Below are 15,527 nucleotides of genomic sequence, written 5' to 3'. Positions count from 1 at the left end.
AATCACATGCCTCTTTCTAAGATTTTTATCAATGGTCTAACTTGATGGGATTGTCACAATTTAGAATGTGATAGATTATAACAACATACAATTATACATGGTGTGGACTGTGGAGTTCAAGAAAAGTGTCAAAACATTAACATCATGCATACAAACAACACAAGGAATGAGTTGTTATGTGCTGTGATTATTTCTCATTTTATAAAACCACTAACAAACCAAGATAACCATGATGAAAGCCAAAAAATTTGTAGTTCTCATTTTATAGAGCATGTAAGCTTCAATTTTTTTTTTTATCTAAAGACCAATTAGCACACCATAGAGAGAAGAAGAATAAAGAGATATCCTAAGAATCATTCTCGAGTAGGCTTTTTGCAGTGATGCATACAACAACACTTGACAAATAGAAGAAAGAGAAGGAAACCACATGAAGAGGTGAATATAAAGGATGAGATGAGACTCTTAGTTGCATATCTCACAATAGGACTTCACGTCCTGTGCCTCTTATACTGGAGACAACAATATTGAAGATGGGTGTTGTTGGTTGCTACTCGGAAAGCCTAATGGTTCCACTGTACACAAATTTTGTACAAAGGTCTGAACCTTTTCCTAGCTACCATGTGTTCTTTTAAATTAAACTTGGATCGCCTGCGGAACTTAACACGTTTGATCCAAAGTTTAATTTATTTGTTCTTTTAGGTTTAGACTTGGATCTCCTACAGAACTTAACACTTTCGATCCAAATCACCTAGGTTATTAATTCTATTAAATATTAATTTCCAAAATTGGCTTCCAGTACTGACGTGGCGAGACACATGACCTTCTTGGATATGGGAGCAACGACCACCGACTAGACAAAGCCTTTTAAGGAAAACTAATATTTAATTTCCTTAAATAACTTTAGGTCAACCGAAAAGAACAATCAAATCACAAGGAAAAGAAAAACAAAAGAACACAACATCGAAAACAAATTCGAAATACTAGAATCGCATGCCTCTTGTATTTGGTATTTTTACAAAGAAATAAAACTAGCATGATGCGGAAAAACATTACTAGTTATACCTTTCTTTTGAAGACAAAGACCTCTTGATCTTCTACCGTATTCCTCTTCTAACCTCGGACATTGTGTGGGCAACGATCTTCCGAGATGAGAACCACCTTTCCACCTTCTTTCTTCTAGATTTCGGCCACAATAAATTTCTTCAAGGATGAAGAATTTCGGCCACCACCAATGCTCCAAGGGATGCTAGAGACGAGGCTTGCTTTCTCTTCTTCTTCTCCTTCCTTGATCCGGCCACAAACAAGAGCTCCACCAAGAAGATAGGTTTCGGCCAACAAGAGGAGAGGAGAGAAATAGGGCCGGCCACCAAAACCAAGGAAGAGAGGGAGGAAAAGAATAGAGGTTGTTCACCCATGAAGGCTCCTCTACCTCCTCTTTTATAATCTTTGGTCTTGGCAAATAAGGAAATTTTAATAAAAACTTCCTTGATTCTTTTGCCATGAAAAGGAAAAATTTATTTAATTAAAAATAATTTTTCTTCTCATTACTATAATGGCCGGCCACACCAAAACTCCAAGCAAATAAAAATTTTAAACACAAATTAAAACTTCCTTATTTGCTTCCGGAAATTTTATAAAAAATTTCTCCAATAATTTTTATCCCTTCATGATTGGTTAAAAGGAACTTTTATAAATTAAATCTTTCTTTAAACATGTGGATAATTTCCGGAAAGTTATCTATAAAAATTAAAATCTCCTTTCAATCTACAAATAAGGAAAGATATCAAATCTTTTCTTAATCTTTTGTAGAAACTAATAAAAGAGAATTATTAATTTTTTTTAAACTTTCTTTTAAATCATGAACATGGTTAAAAGGAAAGTTTTTATCAAAATTAAAATCAACCTTTTAATCTACAAATAAGGAAAGAGATTTAGATCTTCTCTTAATCTTTTGTAGAATCCTATAAAAGGAAAGATTTAAAATTTTAAACTCTCTTTTAAATCATGTTATTCACATAAGAAAAATTAAAAATTAAAAATCCTTTTATTTTAATTTGGGCCGGCCACACCAAGCTTGAACCTAAGCTAGGGCCGGCCACCTTGAAGCACCCATGAACTAAACTTTGGCCGACCCTAGCTTGGTCTCCAAGCTAGCTTGGCCGCCCCCTATGGGATGGGTAAGAAGGTGGGTATAGGTGGGTATAGTACTCTATAATTAAGAGGCTACGATAGGGACCGAGAGGAGGAATTGGTTTTGGTCTCCCGATAAAATTAAGCATCCCGTGTTCGCCCCGAACACACAACTTAATTTTATCAATAATAATTCATTCCACTAGAGAACTATTATTGAACTACCGCACCAATCCCAAATTACATTTTGGGCTCCTTCTTATTATGAGTGTGTTAGTCTCCCTGTGTTTAAGATAACAAATGTCCACTAATTAAGTAAGGTACTGACAACTCACTTAATTAATATCTAGCTCCAAGAGTAGTACCACTCAATTTCATCGGACTAAGTCCACCGCAGGGTTTAACAACAATCCTCATGAGCTCCTCTTGGGGACATTCTCAACCTAGATCACTAGGACACGCTTCCTTCTATAATCAACAACACACACTATAAGTGATATCATTTCCAACTTATCGCTTATTGATTTATCGAACTAAATCTCACCCATTGATAAATTAAAGAAATAAATATCAAATATATGTGCTTGTTATTATATTAGGATTAAGAGCACACATTTCCATAATAACTGAGCTCTTTGTTCCTTCATAAAGTCAGTATAAAAGGAACGACCTCAAATGGTCATACTCAATACACTCTAAGTGTACTAGTGTAATTATATAGTTAAGATAAACTAACACCTAATTACACTACGACCTTCCAATGGTTTGTTCCTTTCCATCTTGGTCGTGAGCTACTGTTTATAATTTATAAGGAACCGATAACATGATCTTCTGTGTGTGACACCACACACCATGTTATCTACAATATAAATTAATTGAGCAACTACATTTATCGTAAATGTAGACATTTGACCAATGTGATTCTTATTTCTAGATAAATGTTTATACCAAAAGCTAGGCTTTTAGTATACATCCTAACAGGTGTGACAAGAGAGAGCTGACATTACGAACGAGGTGTTGCATGTGCCAAAGATGTAAGTTTGCGACTGCCATAGAGGCAGGGTAGCAAAACATGGAGGTCATGACAGCGATTGCGATGCATGTGATGAGTAGGAGGCTGTGAGATGGGTTTCTTCTTCATGAGCTGACAATGGATGAAGAAGAGAGTAGTAGTAGGTGATAGTGATTTTGCTAGATTTGATTGTGTGGAGAAATCACACACGAAGGAAGTTGTTCATTGGTTTTAGCAGCACGAATGATTACACTAGCATATGGCTCGTGAAAAGATTGTGGCATGTAAGATCGCATAATGTCATGAGGTTTAGGCTGAGAAATTGTGGTGCAGGAAGCTCGCTTGACCATGGGGTAAAGGAGATAGGTATCAAGCGATGAAAGAATTAGATGGTTAAATGAATAAGCAATGTGAACCTATTTATTCTAACATCAAGTAAGAGAGGAAAATAGCTGAAAAAAAGCGAAAGGGGTTGTAAATTGTAAGAAGAAGAAAAATAGAAAAAAAGTTGAGGTGATAATTACTTGTCAAGTGTTGGAGATAGATATCAGGAGATTAGGGCAGCTATGCTTGTGTGATGAATCAGGGAGAGGAAGAGAAATAAGAGGAGATAAGATATGTGAATTTAAAATGTTGGTGCTATATAGTTTCGAAAAAGCTAGAAACTATTTTTCCTAATGTAGATTAAGGATATGTGACTAGTGGAGTTTTTGAATTTTTGATCAGCAATAATGACTTCCATGACAGCATTAAACTTCTAACCCATTTATGGCTTCATATGTTGTTAATTTGGATAACTTTTTTAAATCAAGTTTTTGGTATTCCAATGGATATATGAGTGCATGTATATTGCAGCAATAATCAGTTTGAACTAGATTTTGATAGTTCTTATGCTTAAGCAAACTTTAGTCTCTGATTTTGGACCATATATTTCTATAGTTGCCATATCGCAGTGGGTTTATTCCAAAGCTTAAGTGTGACCATGAAAATATATTGTTTTTGTCTTAAGTTTAGCCTAATCTTTTTACTAAATCATTTTAATATACTTATAGTTTATTTAACTGTTGGTTATATTGTTTGGATAACATAAGATTAATTATCTTCTTTTTGTTCTTTTTTTCTTTTCCATGCTCATGTTTGCTTCACGGGTCTTCAGTGTTGTGCTTTAGTTTTCATATCATACTATATTAATAATCTCCTGACAAAATACAAATACCTTTTTGTGTTCACCCTTCTTGCTATTGTAATAATGTTCTATTTGCAGTGCCAATAATATATCAAGTTCAACGTGCACGTGATGGGAAAAGCTTTGCTACTAGACAAGTTGAGGCAAGACAACGTGGAACCACTATATTTACTTTACTTGCTTCATTTCAGGTAATGCTTCTTTAGCTTGTCCATATAATCAAAATATTAACACAATTTGTAAATTTTGCGTGGTAGTCGTTTATTGTTCTTAGTTCTTTAGATAAAAACATTAAACTTGACTTACCAACTATAGGAATTTCTTGATTTGAAATTTTATGTTGTGTCACCTAGCATGCTCAAAATTTACCATTTTAGTAAATTACCGAAACTTGATGCTACTCGACATTGGAAATCTCACTCACCTATATTGTTTGTGTTGCTTGGTACCAAGGAGTACCATTACCATATAGACACTTGACACACTTCATGGTACACGTGTCGAAACAACTTTAGTTGAATTCACTTATCATATCTCCAATGTTTTAGATCTAGTGTTATCTCGTCTAATAAGAACAAGGCTTAGTTTTAAATCTGATTTAACTTATTTAAAATTTGGTTTGACCACAAATTGGCCAAAATAACTCCAAATTGACCTTGGCTTGAATTCACGTAATCCTAATCACCACATCTACTCTATGGGTTCAATCCGAACTCAATTTGACTTCAACTCAATGCTCAAATTCTATTTTTAAAGATTCAGTTCAATTTATATTTGCCGGTTCAAAATTTCAGAAAATATTTTTTTAATATGCAAAAAAAATCAGTATTTAATAGTTTGTCTCTTTCATATATCTTTTCTCTTGGAGACAGTGTCACTCCTAGCATTTTTTTTTCTTCTCTAGAAGTAAAAAATGACCAAAAATTTGGTCCTTCCTGTATTTCTTCCTCTTATGGTAGATGTAAGAACCCAAATCATTCTTGACAAAATTTTAACCTTAAAAGATTGTGCTTTTGTCACTTTTATTATCCTTCTACTACTGAGTAGATGCCAGATTTACTGAAACTAATCTATCTTGTAACCTTCACAGTTTGTCACTTTATTTTCACAAACTTTAGGATCCTATGTTATTTTTAGTTCAAGAAGAATTGAAGAAGAAGATTACACTCAAGAAGATTTAGCTCATACAAAGATTAAATCAAGTTATCTTTGTCAAGTCCAGTCGTCATATTTTAGAAGATCTACTCAAAACGTTGCATCAAGTCTCTCAACCATCAGTAGTATTGTGCTATATGCCACATTTCCTTCGAGCATACTAGTTAATTATATATATATATATATATATATATATATATATATATTTTGATACATTTTCTGTTGTATGTAACAAATTGGACATAAATATAAGGTATGCTCTTTAAGGGTGAATGTTAATATTTCTTTGTGTTATTAGACCTAATAGTTATACGCTATGTTACTCTAACTCAGGTACAAGTATCTGACATCATTATGGATCCAAATGTCTAACATGGTTATTTTTAAATTTTTTACACGTGATCAATAAAAAAACAAAATTCATTGTCCACTTAGAGCATTGGTGACCAAGTGTCAGATATTCGATGGGTTAGATAAAGGGTCCAAGTACGAGAGGTTATGTGTTATGACTCTAGCCCAACATGAGATATTTAGTGTTTGGGTGTTATATCTAGTCTCTAAATATGATTTAAGTATATCCACATATAAATTTTTATATAAAATTCTCTCACTTAACTGTAAGCACATGATTTCAGTCAGCTTATCTATGTATTAATTGCTGTGTAAGAAGCTACATAGTAGTTACAAAAAGAAAACAACTTGTAATTAATTATGATTATGGTTTTTTGTGTTTCATTGTTGCAGAAGGTAGAGTCAGGATTTGAACATCAGGAAGTCCTAATGCCTTGTGTGCCTGGTCCTGAGACGGTCTGTATCTCACTACTTTCCTGATGTTGATTGATTTGAAACATAATTTATGATTTCAATTTCAGCTCCTCTCAATGGAAGAGCTACGAGAAAGGCGAATTACAGATCCTCGACTTCCCATGTAAAATTAATGAGCTTGCAATTTCTCTAAAAAATGCCTATCTCTTAAGCATTGTTCTCAAACAGTGAAAATGCCTTCCATTTCAAAACAATTTCACAATTTTTTTATTTAGAATAGAAAGATGTTTGTGACATTGGTAGTCTATATTTATTCAATGTACAGTGGTTAATTGATTGTGGAACAATAAATAGTCATGTCAGTGACTTTCACATGCACTTGAGTTGAATGGACCATGATAATAAGTTGGGCATGTCTTATTTCCTTTCCGTGTGTGTGTGTGTGTGTGAGAGAGAGAGAGAGAGAGAGAGAGAGAGGAAAACACATTATTAAGAGCATAAAAAAAACTTGTTAAACTCTTTATGGGAAGAATTTTTCATAAGATATTATGCAGACACATTTGTCAAAACTAAGTGAGTTTCTGGGGTGTGTTTTTCTATGAATATGTTAGGAAATTAGTAAAGGAAAAACTTGCCAGTTCAAAATTAAGATTTTATATAAAAGGGACCAGGAGAAATATTTTGCCAAATTATATGGTCTAGTCTTAGAAAAGACAAGCACAAGATACAATTTTTATTCCCCTTGTCCTCGTTCCTAAAACCATGATGTTCCATGAAGCTTTACTAATTCATGCCTTGTGTTAAGAAATATAAATATAGTTTGGTCCTTTGGGCTTTTGAGATAAACAGTGAACACTACTGACATGGCATCAGATTATATGTTCCTGTGTTCCATTCCTACCAGTCTCAAGAAAACTAATATATTCCTGGTCAATCTATTATGTCCTGCACTGGGGCTTAGTTTAGTTGTGTATATAATGTGGCCTCATATTGCTATTTTGACCACTAGAAGACCATCAAAGTGTTTTTCTAAATATACCTTGATGGGCTTCATATATAAGAATAATACATTTGTGCATAAATGCAATAGTCTTCTAGTGGTTGAAATGGTAACATGAGACACTATTGCATTTAAGGTGCTCCTAAAAATCCAATGATGACCTTTCTGATTTTGACCAATAGAAGGTGTCTCTTGAAAACACCTTAATAGTGTTTCAGTGGTTAAAATCACAATATAACCATCGTTTCATGGTTCTCCTAGGAATCTATATCCTTATTAATTGATTTAGACTATTTGAAGGCCATTAAGTTGTTTTACAAAATTAGAGTTTTTTTTGGAAATCACTTTGGTCATTAAGTGGCCAAAAGAACAATATGAGTCCACTGTTGCATTCCTGGTGCTCTCAAGAATCTATTTATGACTCTTTGAAAAATAAATAGACCACGAGGTCTCTTTGAAAAAATAACTTAAATGTCTTTTAATATCAAAATGACAATACGAGACTATCATTATATCCATGGTGCTTTCAGCATTTCATTCATGCATTTATTATTCATCTTGTCCACTAAAACCATCTAGATTTTTTTTGAAAGTTTAAAAGGTGTTTAGGCAAGCTCAAGGGGATTTTTGGAATATCATATGGGGAGGTGCGTTCTTTGGTAAATTAGGAAATATGATGCCTTTGTTTGTAAATGTCAAACTTTAGGTGTGCCCATTGGTAAAGTGTCAATGAAAATTTGCAACATAGATCATTGTTCATCCATGGTTGTATTTGCCCCAAAATTAATCTACAAGCATCCATGTAAAAGTTTTTTCGATATATTATTTAACATATCAATTTAAACAAAAGAAATTACAAATTCCATAAAAGTTTTTCTGCTGAATCAAAACCTACAACATAAAACACACAAGACAATGTTAATCTATTCAATCTATTTAACGTGTGTTTTATTTGGTTGGAACTGATTTGAGCAAATATGTGGTAACTTGGACTAACCAACTGTGGATTATTTGGCCACAATAATCCTTATGGGGCCTGTATAAGCATTATGTGACATTTTGTGCATACCACCTAAGTGGCAAACCACAAACGGTTACTACATTGCATAGCGCATATACCATCCCTCATTATGCAGCCACATGTTGTCTATGTGCTGTATGTGCTTTTAAGGAAAATAATATCATTTTTATGTTCGAGGTGATTTTGGTCCTTTAGGATTTAGGTTCTGAGTTCATTCCTTTTTTCCTCTTATCCTTGTGATCTGCTTCCATTGAAGTTTGACATTCCATCTTCCTAATATGCCTACATAGTCACAATCAATGTTCTCAATTAGTTTCTTCTTTTAGTTTCTCTATGCTTTTGTACGTGTATGATGTTTTCTAGTTTTGCATTATTATTTTTGTTACATAATGTCTACTACCAACAGGCACTACCGAAATAATGTTGCTCTGACAAAGTTTATTCCATGGCCTATAGAAATCAAATTTTGCGACACAAGTGACTCGTCAAAACAGTCGCATCCAAGGTAATAGTTCAGTTGTGGTTCATGCTTGTTGATTTTGATGTGATGCTCAAGATAATGTGATCCTCAATTTACACACTACAACTTTTTGTCTACCTCTATCATCACAGTTTGAAGTATTGGTTTAAAGCTAGAGGAAAACTTTCAGATGATGCAGCGTTGCATAGGTATGTTGCAGCAAATTGTACAACTATTGACTATATACTGCATGTGTACATGATGACATATCATACAGTTCTACTTCAAGTTGTTATGCTTATGTGATTTTATGTTTTTTATCAGACAGTGCTACATGTAAGCATTCCTTGTAGCACTAAACAACATGGTATAACTTTCTTGTAGCAACAAGAATCTAGTGTTTACATAGTACTACCACTTACGCAATTAAAATTTTGGATTCTACACTATGATATGGGTATTTATAGTTAGGGATATCTGTGCTCATAGAACGACCTACAGAAATGGTCACTCTGTTCAACAAAGGGGAGAATATTAAAGCTGAACCTTGGGAGGAACAATGATGTAAGGTTAAAATATTGTGGTAAAGTCAATTTCTGAAAGCGTTGTTCTATTTGATACTTGGAATTAATCATCTTGAAAAAGAATCAAAGAGTAGAGTTTCTTTTTCTTTGAAACTAAAATGTAAATGTTATTCACTTAGTCTCCTTTAACTAAAAAATTGGTGGCAGACCAAGGATTTTGAGTTGAAGGGGAAAAAATTAAGATTAATTTTTCTGAATCTTAGTTAAGGATGCAAATAGTAATATGATTGATAATTTTGAAAAGAAAGTTTGATATCCCACTTGACGAGTCCTTACCAACGCTAACAATGTGAATATACTTTCCTTTGAATAATGACCCTGATACTAGTGATATTTCCTTTGAATAATGACCTTGATACTAGTTTTGAACAAGTAATGCAGTCTAACCATAGTTTAAAATTTCGTTAAGCCCGTCGTCCGACATCGACACCGAGGGCCATTGAGGGATTGTGCTTGAGGTGCCCTTTGCGAGGTCACAGTGTCCTCCACGCGGTCGCGGCGTGGGGGTCCGAGGGCGAGTGAATGGGATGAGAAAACTTATCTAGGTTAATTAAACTTAGGTTAATAATTTCAATTAACTCCTAGTTATAAATAGGATAATCTAAATAGCTTAATCAAATCCTAATAAAACTATCGTATTAATTTAATATATGTATTATTTATTTTAATTTCAAAAATATATAATAGTTTTTTATTATTTATTTTTCATATAAAGGTGCCGTGATCCCATATTTTTTTAAAAAATATTTTATATTTTTTTAAAAAATATTTTATATTTTTTTAAAAAATATTTTATATTTTTTTAAAAAATATTTTATATTTTTTTTAATATTTAGATTAATTTTTTTAATTAATATATTTTATATTTAAAAAATAAACCATATCGACACGATATAGTATCGAAACCATATTATGATGGGAGATGGATGACCAAGAGGGGACTTGACATGTCCATATGGTCCACTTAAATGCTCCCTTCATTCTCATTGTTGGTCTTAGGAAGTGGTATGATCTCTGCATTGGAGTGTGCTGGTTCAGTAAGAGGCCAACAGGTATACTCAAATAACACCTTGACATAACAAGTAGATTTTCTTAGTTTCTTTGGTTGTTGTCAAAAGAGATAGAAGATCTGTTATTGCAACATCTGCGCATTAGCAAAATCTGAATCCTCAAGAATCAAGCTTGGGATAACAATTCCATCAATATCCCATTCATCTTCTTTGACCTATGCTGCAAAACAATTCGAAGAGGGATCCATTGGTGGCAAATGAAAATGATTTTGAATAGTCAAAAGGGCATAAAAATCCACACCTTCAAATAGGAATGAGGATTCTCTCAAGGGCCTTCAAATAGGAATGAGGATTTTCTCAAGTGTTGTGGTTGTGCCAGAGAATGACACAAGAAAAGGTGGATGGCTCGCGTTGCGTCCAACAATGTCATGACCAACTAGGGATGACGAATGTGGCATGGTGAAGGATGATGTGGTGCCAAGGCAGTCCTAAGATGACAAATCAACACACTTGAGGGACAGAGCCAAAAGGATGTCTCATGCTAATAATTGAGGGCCTCACGCAAAGAGATGGATGTGTAGATGGCTGAGTTGTGTGGATCATGGTTTAAAATTTCTAGCGGTATCAGAGTTTCGGTTTATGATTGAATGATATGGTTTCAGTATCGTATCATGCTGATACGGGTTCGATACTTTTTAAAATATAAAATATATTAATTAAAAAATAATATTATAATATTTGATTACTATAAATACTTACTATTAGGTTATTTGATTACTATACATTTACTATTAGGTTAAACTAATATTTTTAAAATTAGGATTAAATAAAAATTAATTTAGGATTAATTAAAATCTAGATATAATGATTAACAACCTATAGGTTTAAATTATATTGAGGAAATTTTTTCCTATGTATTTAAGACGGAAAGGAATAAAAAATAAAATTCAAATATGAGGAAGAGGAGAAAGAATTAAGAGGGGGAAAGAATTAACCATTAAAAAAAAATAAAAATTAATCGTTAAAAAAATTAAATTGAATAAAACTCAGCGACCTAAAAAAAATTAATCGTAAAAAAATATAAATATATATATATACTTTTAAATTGAAAACAAAACTTAGTCTCGCATGACTGTCGTGACCTTGCGCGAGAAGGCCGCGGGGCCTCCACGGTTTGTGTCTGTGTCGGCGCCATGCCAGTAGGAGGAATGATATGTTTGGCCCGTGTCATCCAGTACGGCATGAGATTTTAAATCATGGTGTGGATGTATGCACAAAGAGGATGGCTTTAATATGATGTTAGGGGAATTCTTCCTATGTAGCGCCTTTACCTTTATATATATATATAATGAAAGTTGAATATTATATATGGCTCATGTACCCTTTACATATTGCACATGGGCTGTTTGCCCATAACATGCCATGTGAGTTTGAGACTGAACTTCAAAGAAATGATGGAAATCACTCAATACAATGCCCATCAGATCTTTTTTCAATGCCCAATCACTTTGAGAAACAGTAGCATAATTTTTTATAGCAGGTATCTATCAGTCATAATATGATTCTTCCAATGCTATATTAAAGAGTATCCTTTTTAATATAGTTCTGATTAATTCTAGAGTACAATATAGACAACTTACAAATCTATGCTTATCAGTATTTTACATGGATATATTGCAGATGTGTTGTAGCATATGCATCGGATTTAATTTTTTCTGGTGTCAGTCTAAACCCTCACCGGAGAAGGGGGGTGAAAACAGCATCATTAAGTTTGGACCATTCGTAAGAACCTTTTCTGCCTTGAATTTAGTACTTTAGCTTAATGCTTTTAGATCTCATTAAGATGAAGAGTTTCTTTTTCCCTTATATTTACTTTTTTTATTCTTGCACTAATTTCAGAATAAATATAATGAGCATTGAACAATTTCATTCTTTTACCAACCTTTTTTTTTTCAAATATATTTTTATCTTGAACTGCTCTTTTTAATTTCATTTTGTTTCTTGTACTTGTGTGATTGAGTACTAATCTGTTCTGCACGTCTTTCTAATAGAAGGTGAGTGACCTTAAATGTCCCATTACTACAGAGAGCCTGTGACAACCTCAACCCTTAAGAATTAACTGTACATGCACTAGATGATCTACATCTATCTAATAATTAATTAATTTTATTTTTTCTTCTGATAATTAATTCATATCTTTTCACTTCGATCCCTGGTGGCATTGCGGGTGAGTGACTTTAACTCCCCCATTATTTTCTGGAATTTCACATTTTCACTCCCCTGCTCCCAACTTTTAATTGTCTTTTTTAGCATCATATGGAGAGAGAAAAGAAGGTAGAACTGCTACCTTAGCACCCCCCTATAAGTTTCATATTAAAAAAAAATATATAGATCTACTACATTAACGACCCCTTAGTGTCGGCCCCACGGATATGGAGGGAGGTAAATATAGGTACACAAGCGTTAGACGTATGGTGGGGTAAATCCCAGGTCGTCAGTTCCTAAGAATTGACTCCTGGTCATTATGCCAGAGATGCTATGCGCCCACCCTCTGCGCTACGCCCTGGGGCCAATAAGTTTCATATTAAAGAATTGACTGTACATGTACTGGATGATCTACCGCGAAAAACCACAATGTTTTATTTTGAAGTTCATAGGTGTTGCTTATCAATGAACTGTTTATATTCCCTGACCTTACGAGAGCCTTGCATTTGGCATGATGAGGGCTTCACCGACTAGCTTGTTGGTTCTATCAGGGTATAGGCCCAAAGGCAGCTGCCTTTATGAAATTTCCCTTATGTGCATTATGCACCTTGTGTACATTATCGATGACTAATTCCACTAAAGTTGTTTTGCCTAGTGCACATGGTGGTTTGTGTGATGGAAGCACATGATCTGTGTTATTGTTAAATAAAATTGCAAATCAGAATTAAGATCAATATAAAATCAGTTTCATGCGATGCTGATAATTTCTTTGATTAAAGTTGGACTTGGTACAGCCATATCAATTCTAATTAGAAAAATGTATGCATTCCATTCTTAATTCCTAACACCAACTTTCTTGGTAGCAAACTTTTAGCTTTACTTGTTCTACAACAACTTCAAATTGGTAAAAAGGAAAAAGGAAAATCCCAGTATTCATGCAAATTCATGCTTAACTAGATCAACCTTTTACTGGTATGGGACAATATGTTATTGTCCATTATTCAACTTAAGGAGCAGCTCATAGGGATCTCAAGCTAGGAGATTAATGCTTAGTCTGTCTATGCACTGCTTAACACCAACATTCATTGAGAGAAAAATGTCCTGCAATTTTTGTTACCACTGCTGTTAAGGACAGGATAGCAAGTGCCTGAAATACTTTGCTAAATTTGCATCTAGGAACATTCAGTTTTGTGCACGGGGATGCATCAAAATTGAAAGGATTATACACAACAAAACACCAAATTTAGAAAAGATTCTGAAAGCCTTTGTTGTTTTTTTTTTCTTTGCATCTATTATTCATGACGTTGTTTAATATATCTACACTGACTTTTCTACTTTTGCAGTATCTGGTTCCACAGGCCTGTAAGAGCTGATGATTGGTTGCTCTTTGTTGTGAGTTTCGGTTCAACCAACTTATTGCTCAAATAAGTAAACAATGCTTTTCTTAATGCGTTGCTCTTTTTCAACACAGATTGAGAGCCCATCTGCCAGTGGAGGACGTGGGTTTGTCACTGGTCATATGTTTAACAAGAAAGGGGAGGTGATTCTCTTTTAAGAAAAAGAAAACTCACATTGTGAATTTTGTTACCTCACTGCCTTCAAGTAATCTTGCTTCATTCCTTCATGCAGCTTATTGTGTCGTTGACACAAGAATGTCTAATTAGAAAGCCTAATCAGAAAAGCCAAGTCCCTCACGCAAAGCTCTGATTTCTTCCTCCAAATTTACCTGATCAAGTAGTATATTTTTCTGATTCAAGATTGCGAATTGATGTTATTTAAAAAATAAATAAAAAGATAAGAAAGCTGGAATCCTACGTTTTAGTTATATGAGACTTGGAGGCATGCTGCAATTCCTGTGCAGTTTCCAGCAATCCAATAACTTCAAGTATTCTCTATTGAGGAACCAACTTCTATGTTTGTTTATTGGAACGAAGGGAAATGAAATTAAGTCCTTAATTTTAATTATTTATTTGAAACTAGTGAGCAAGAAGAAATTTAATTTCTCTTTTCTGTTTTTATTTCTGTTTCAATTATCTATTATCTATTCTGTGTATGGTCGAAGTCAGCTGGCTTAAAAAATAACAACAAATAACGACTAAAATTTTCATTGCAATTTCGTCAGTAATAGGCTTACCAACAGCACAATGATGAAATTTGTGGTATCGAAAGTAATTGCGTTGAAAATATAATTTACCGACGAAAATGATATTTAGTCAGTATTCTCCGACGGAATATAAATTTCCGTCAGTATATTTTAATGATAGAACAACTATCCCATCGACAAGAAGGTGACAGAAGGTAACAGAATTTACTGACTGAATCTGATTCAGTCGGTAATATTATCGATGGAATTAAAGCTTCCGTCGATAGTTCCTGACGGAATCGTGAATTTAGTCGGCATTGTATTGAAAATTACTGTGCAAATTCGATATTTTCCAACGGAATGGAGATTTTCGTCAGAAATCATCGACGGAATCATAATTTTGTCGGTAGATTTTAATAAAAATTTTAAAATACTCCTTGCTATTTAGAACATATCCTATATACAATTTTCATATCAATAAAAATCATTACACACGATGACAACACAAACACAATCCGCACATAAATCACAATCCATACAACATATAAATACAACATGCCTGCAATATACAAACAATGAAACTATCGAAAATTTAATACAAAACACAACCATAACTGTCCAAACCTCCAATATTCATCGTAGTAAACATAAACATAACTATCCAAATATAAAATACTCACAATCATAACTATCCAAAAGTGAATGACAAGCAAAAGACAAATACAAAATATCCAAAATACTTACCATGATATATCTCCTACACATATATCCAAATATATGTTGGTGCAGCGGGGCCGACAAGAAGGGAGGGGTGAATTGCCTGCAAAATAATAACTACCCTCCTCAAAGCTTTTAACTCAAAAATAACATAAACAATAAAATAAAAAATAACAGTAAAGAAGGAAAAAGAACTCAG

At 33.6% G+C, this 15,527-nt stretch overlaps 1 protein-coding gene across 2 annotated transcripts in view; it reads left to right on the top strand.

Moving 5' to 3' along the window:
* Positions 1-14,507, top strand: part of LOC121975144 (acyl-CoA thioesterase 2-like) — a 55,072-nt gene extending 40,565 nt beyond the window's left edge. For both annotated transcript variants that reach the window (XM_042526583.1, XM_042526582.1), the window contains exons 9-17: positions 4,407-4,519; positions 6,228-6,290; positions 6,356-6,411; positions 8,676-8,774; positions 8,882-8,938; positions 12,004-12,105; positions 13,872-13,920; positions 14,000-14,068; positions 14,158-14,507. In XM_042526583.1, coding sequence (XP_042382517.1) covers positions 4,407-4,519; positions 6,228-6,290; positions 6,356-6,411; positions 8,676-8,774; positions 8,882-8,938; positions 12,004-12,105; positions 13,872-13,920; positions 14,000-14,068; positions 14,158-14,235 — 686 coding nt within the window. In that variant the 3' untranslated portion in view covers positions 14,236-14,507. The remainder of the gene's footprint in view (positions 1-4,406; positions 4,520-6,227; positions 6,291-6,355; positions 6,412-8,675; positions 8,775-8,881; positions 8,939-12,003; positions 12,106-13,871; positions 13,921-13,999; positions 14,069-14,157) is intronic.
* Positions 14,508-15,527: the final 1,020 nt, after the last annotated feature.

Source organism: Zingiber officinale, chromosome 4B, assembly GCF_018446385.1.
Source record: "Zingiber officinale cultivar Zhangliang chromosome 4B, Zo_v1.1, whole genome shotgun sequence".
NCBI classification, from domain to species: domain Eukaryota; kingdom Viridiplantae; phylum Streptophyta; class Magnoliopsida; order Zingiberales; family Zingiberaceae; genus Zingiber; species Zingiber officinale.
Note: the sequence above shows the minus strand (reverse complement) of the source record. Positions and strands in the feature narration are given on the sequence as shown.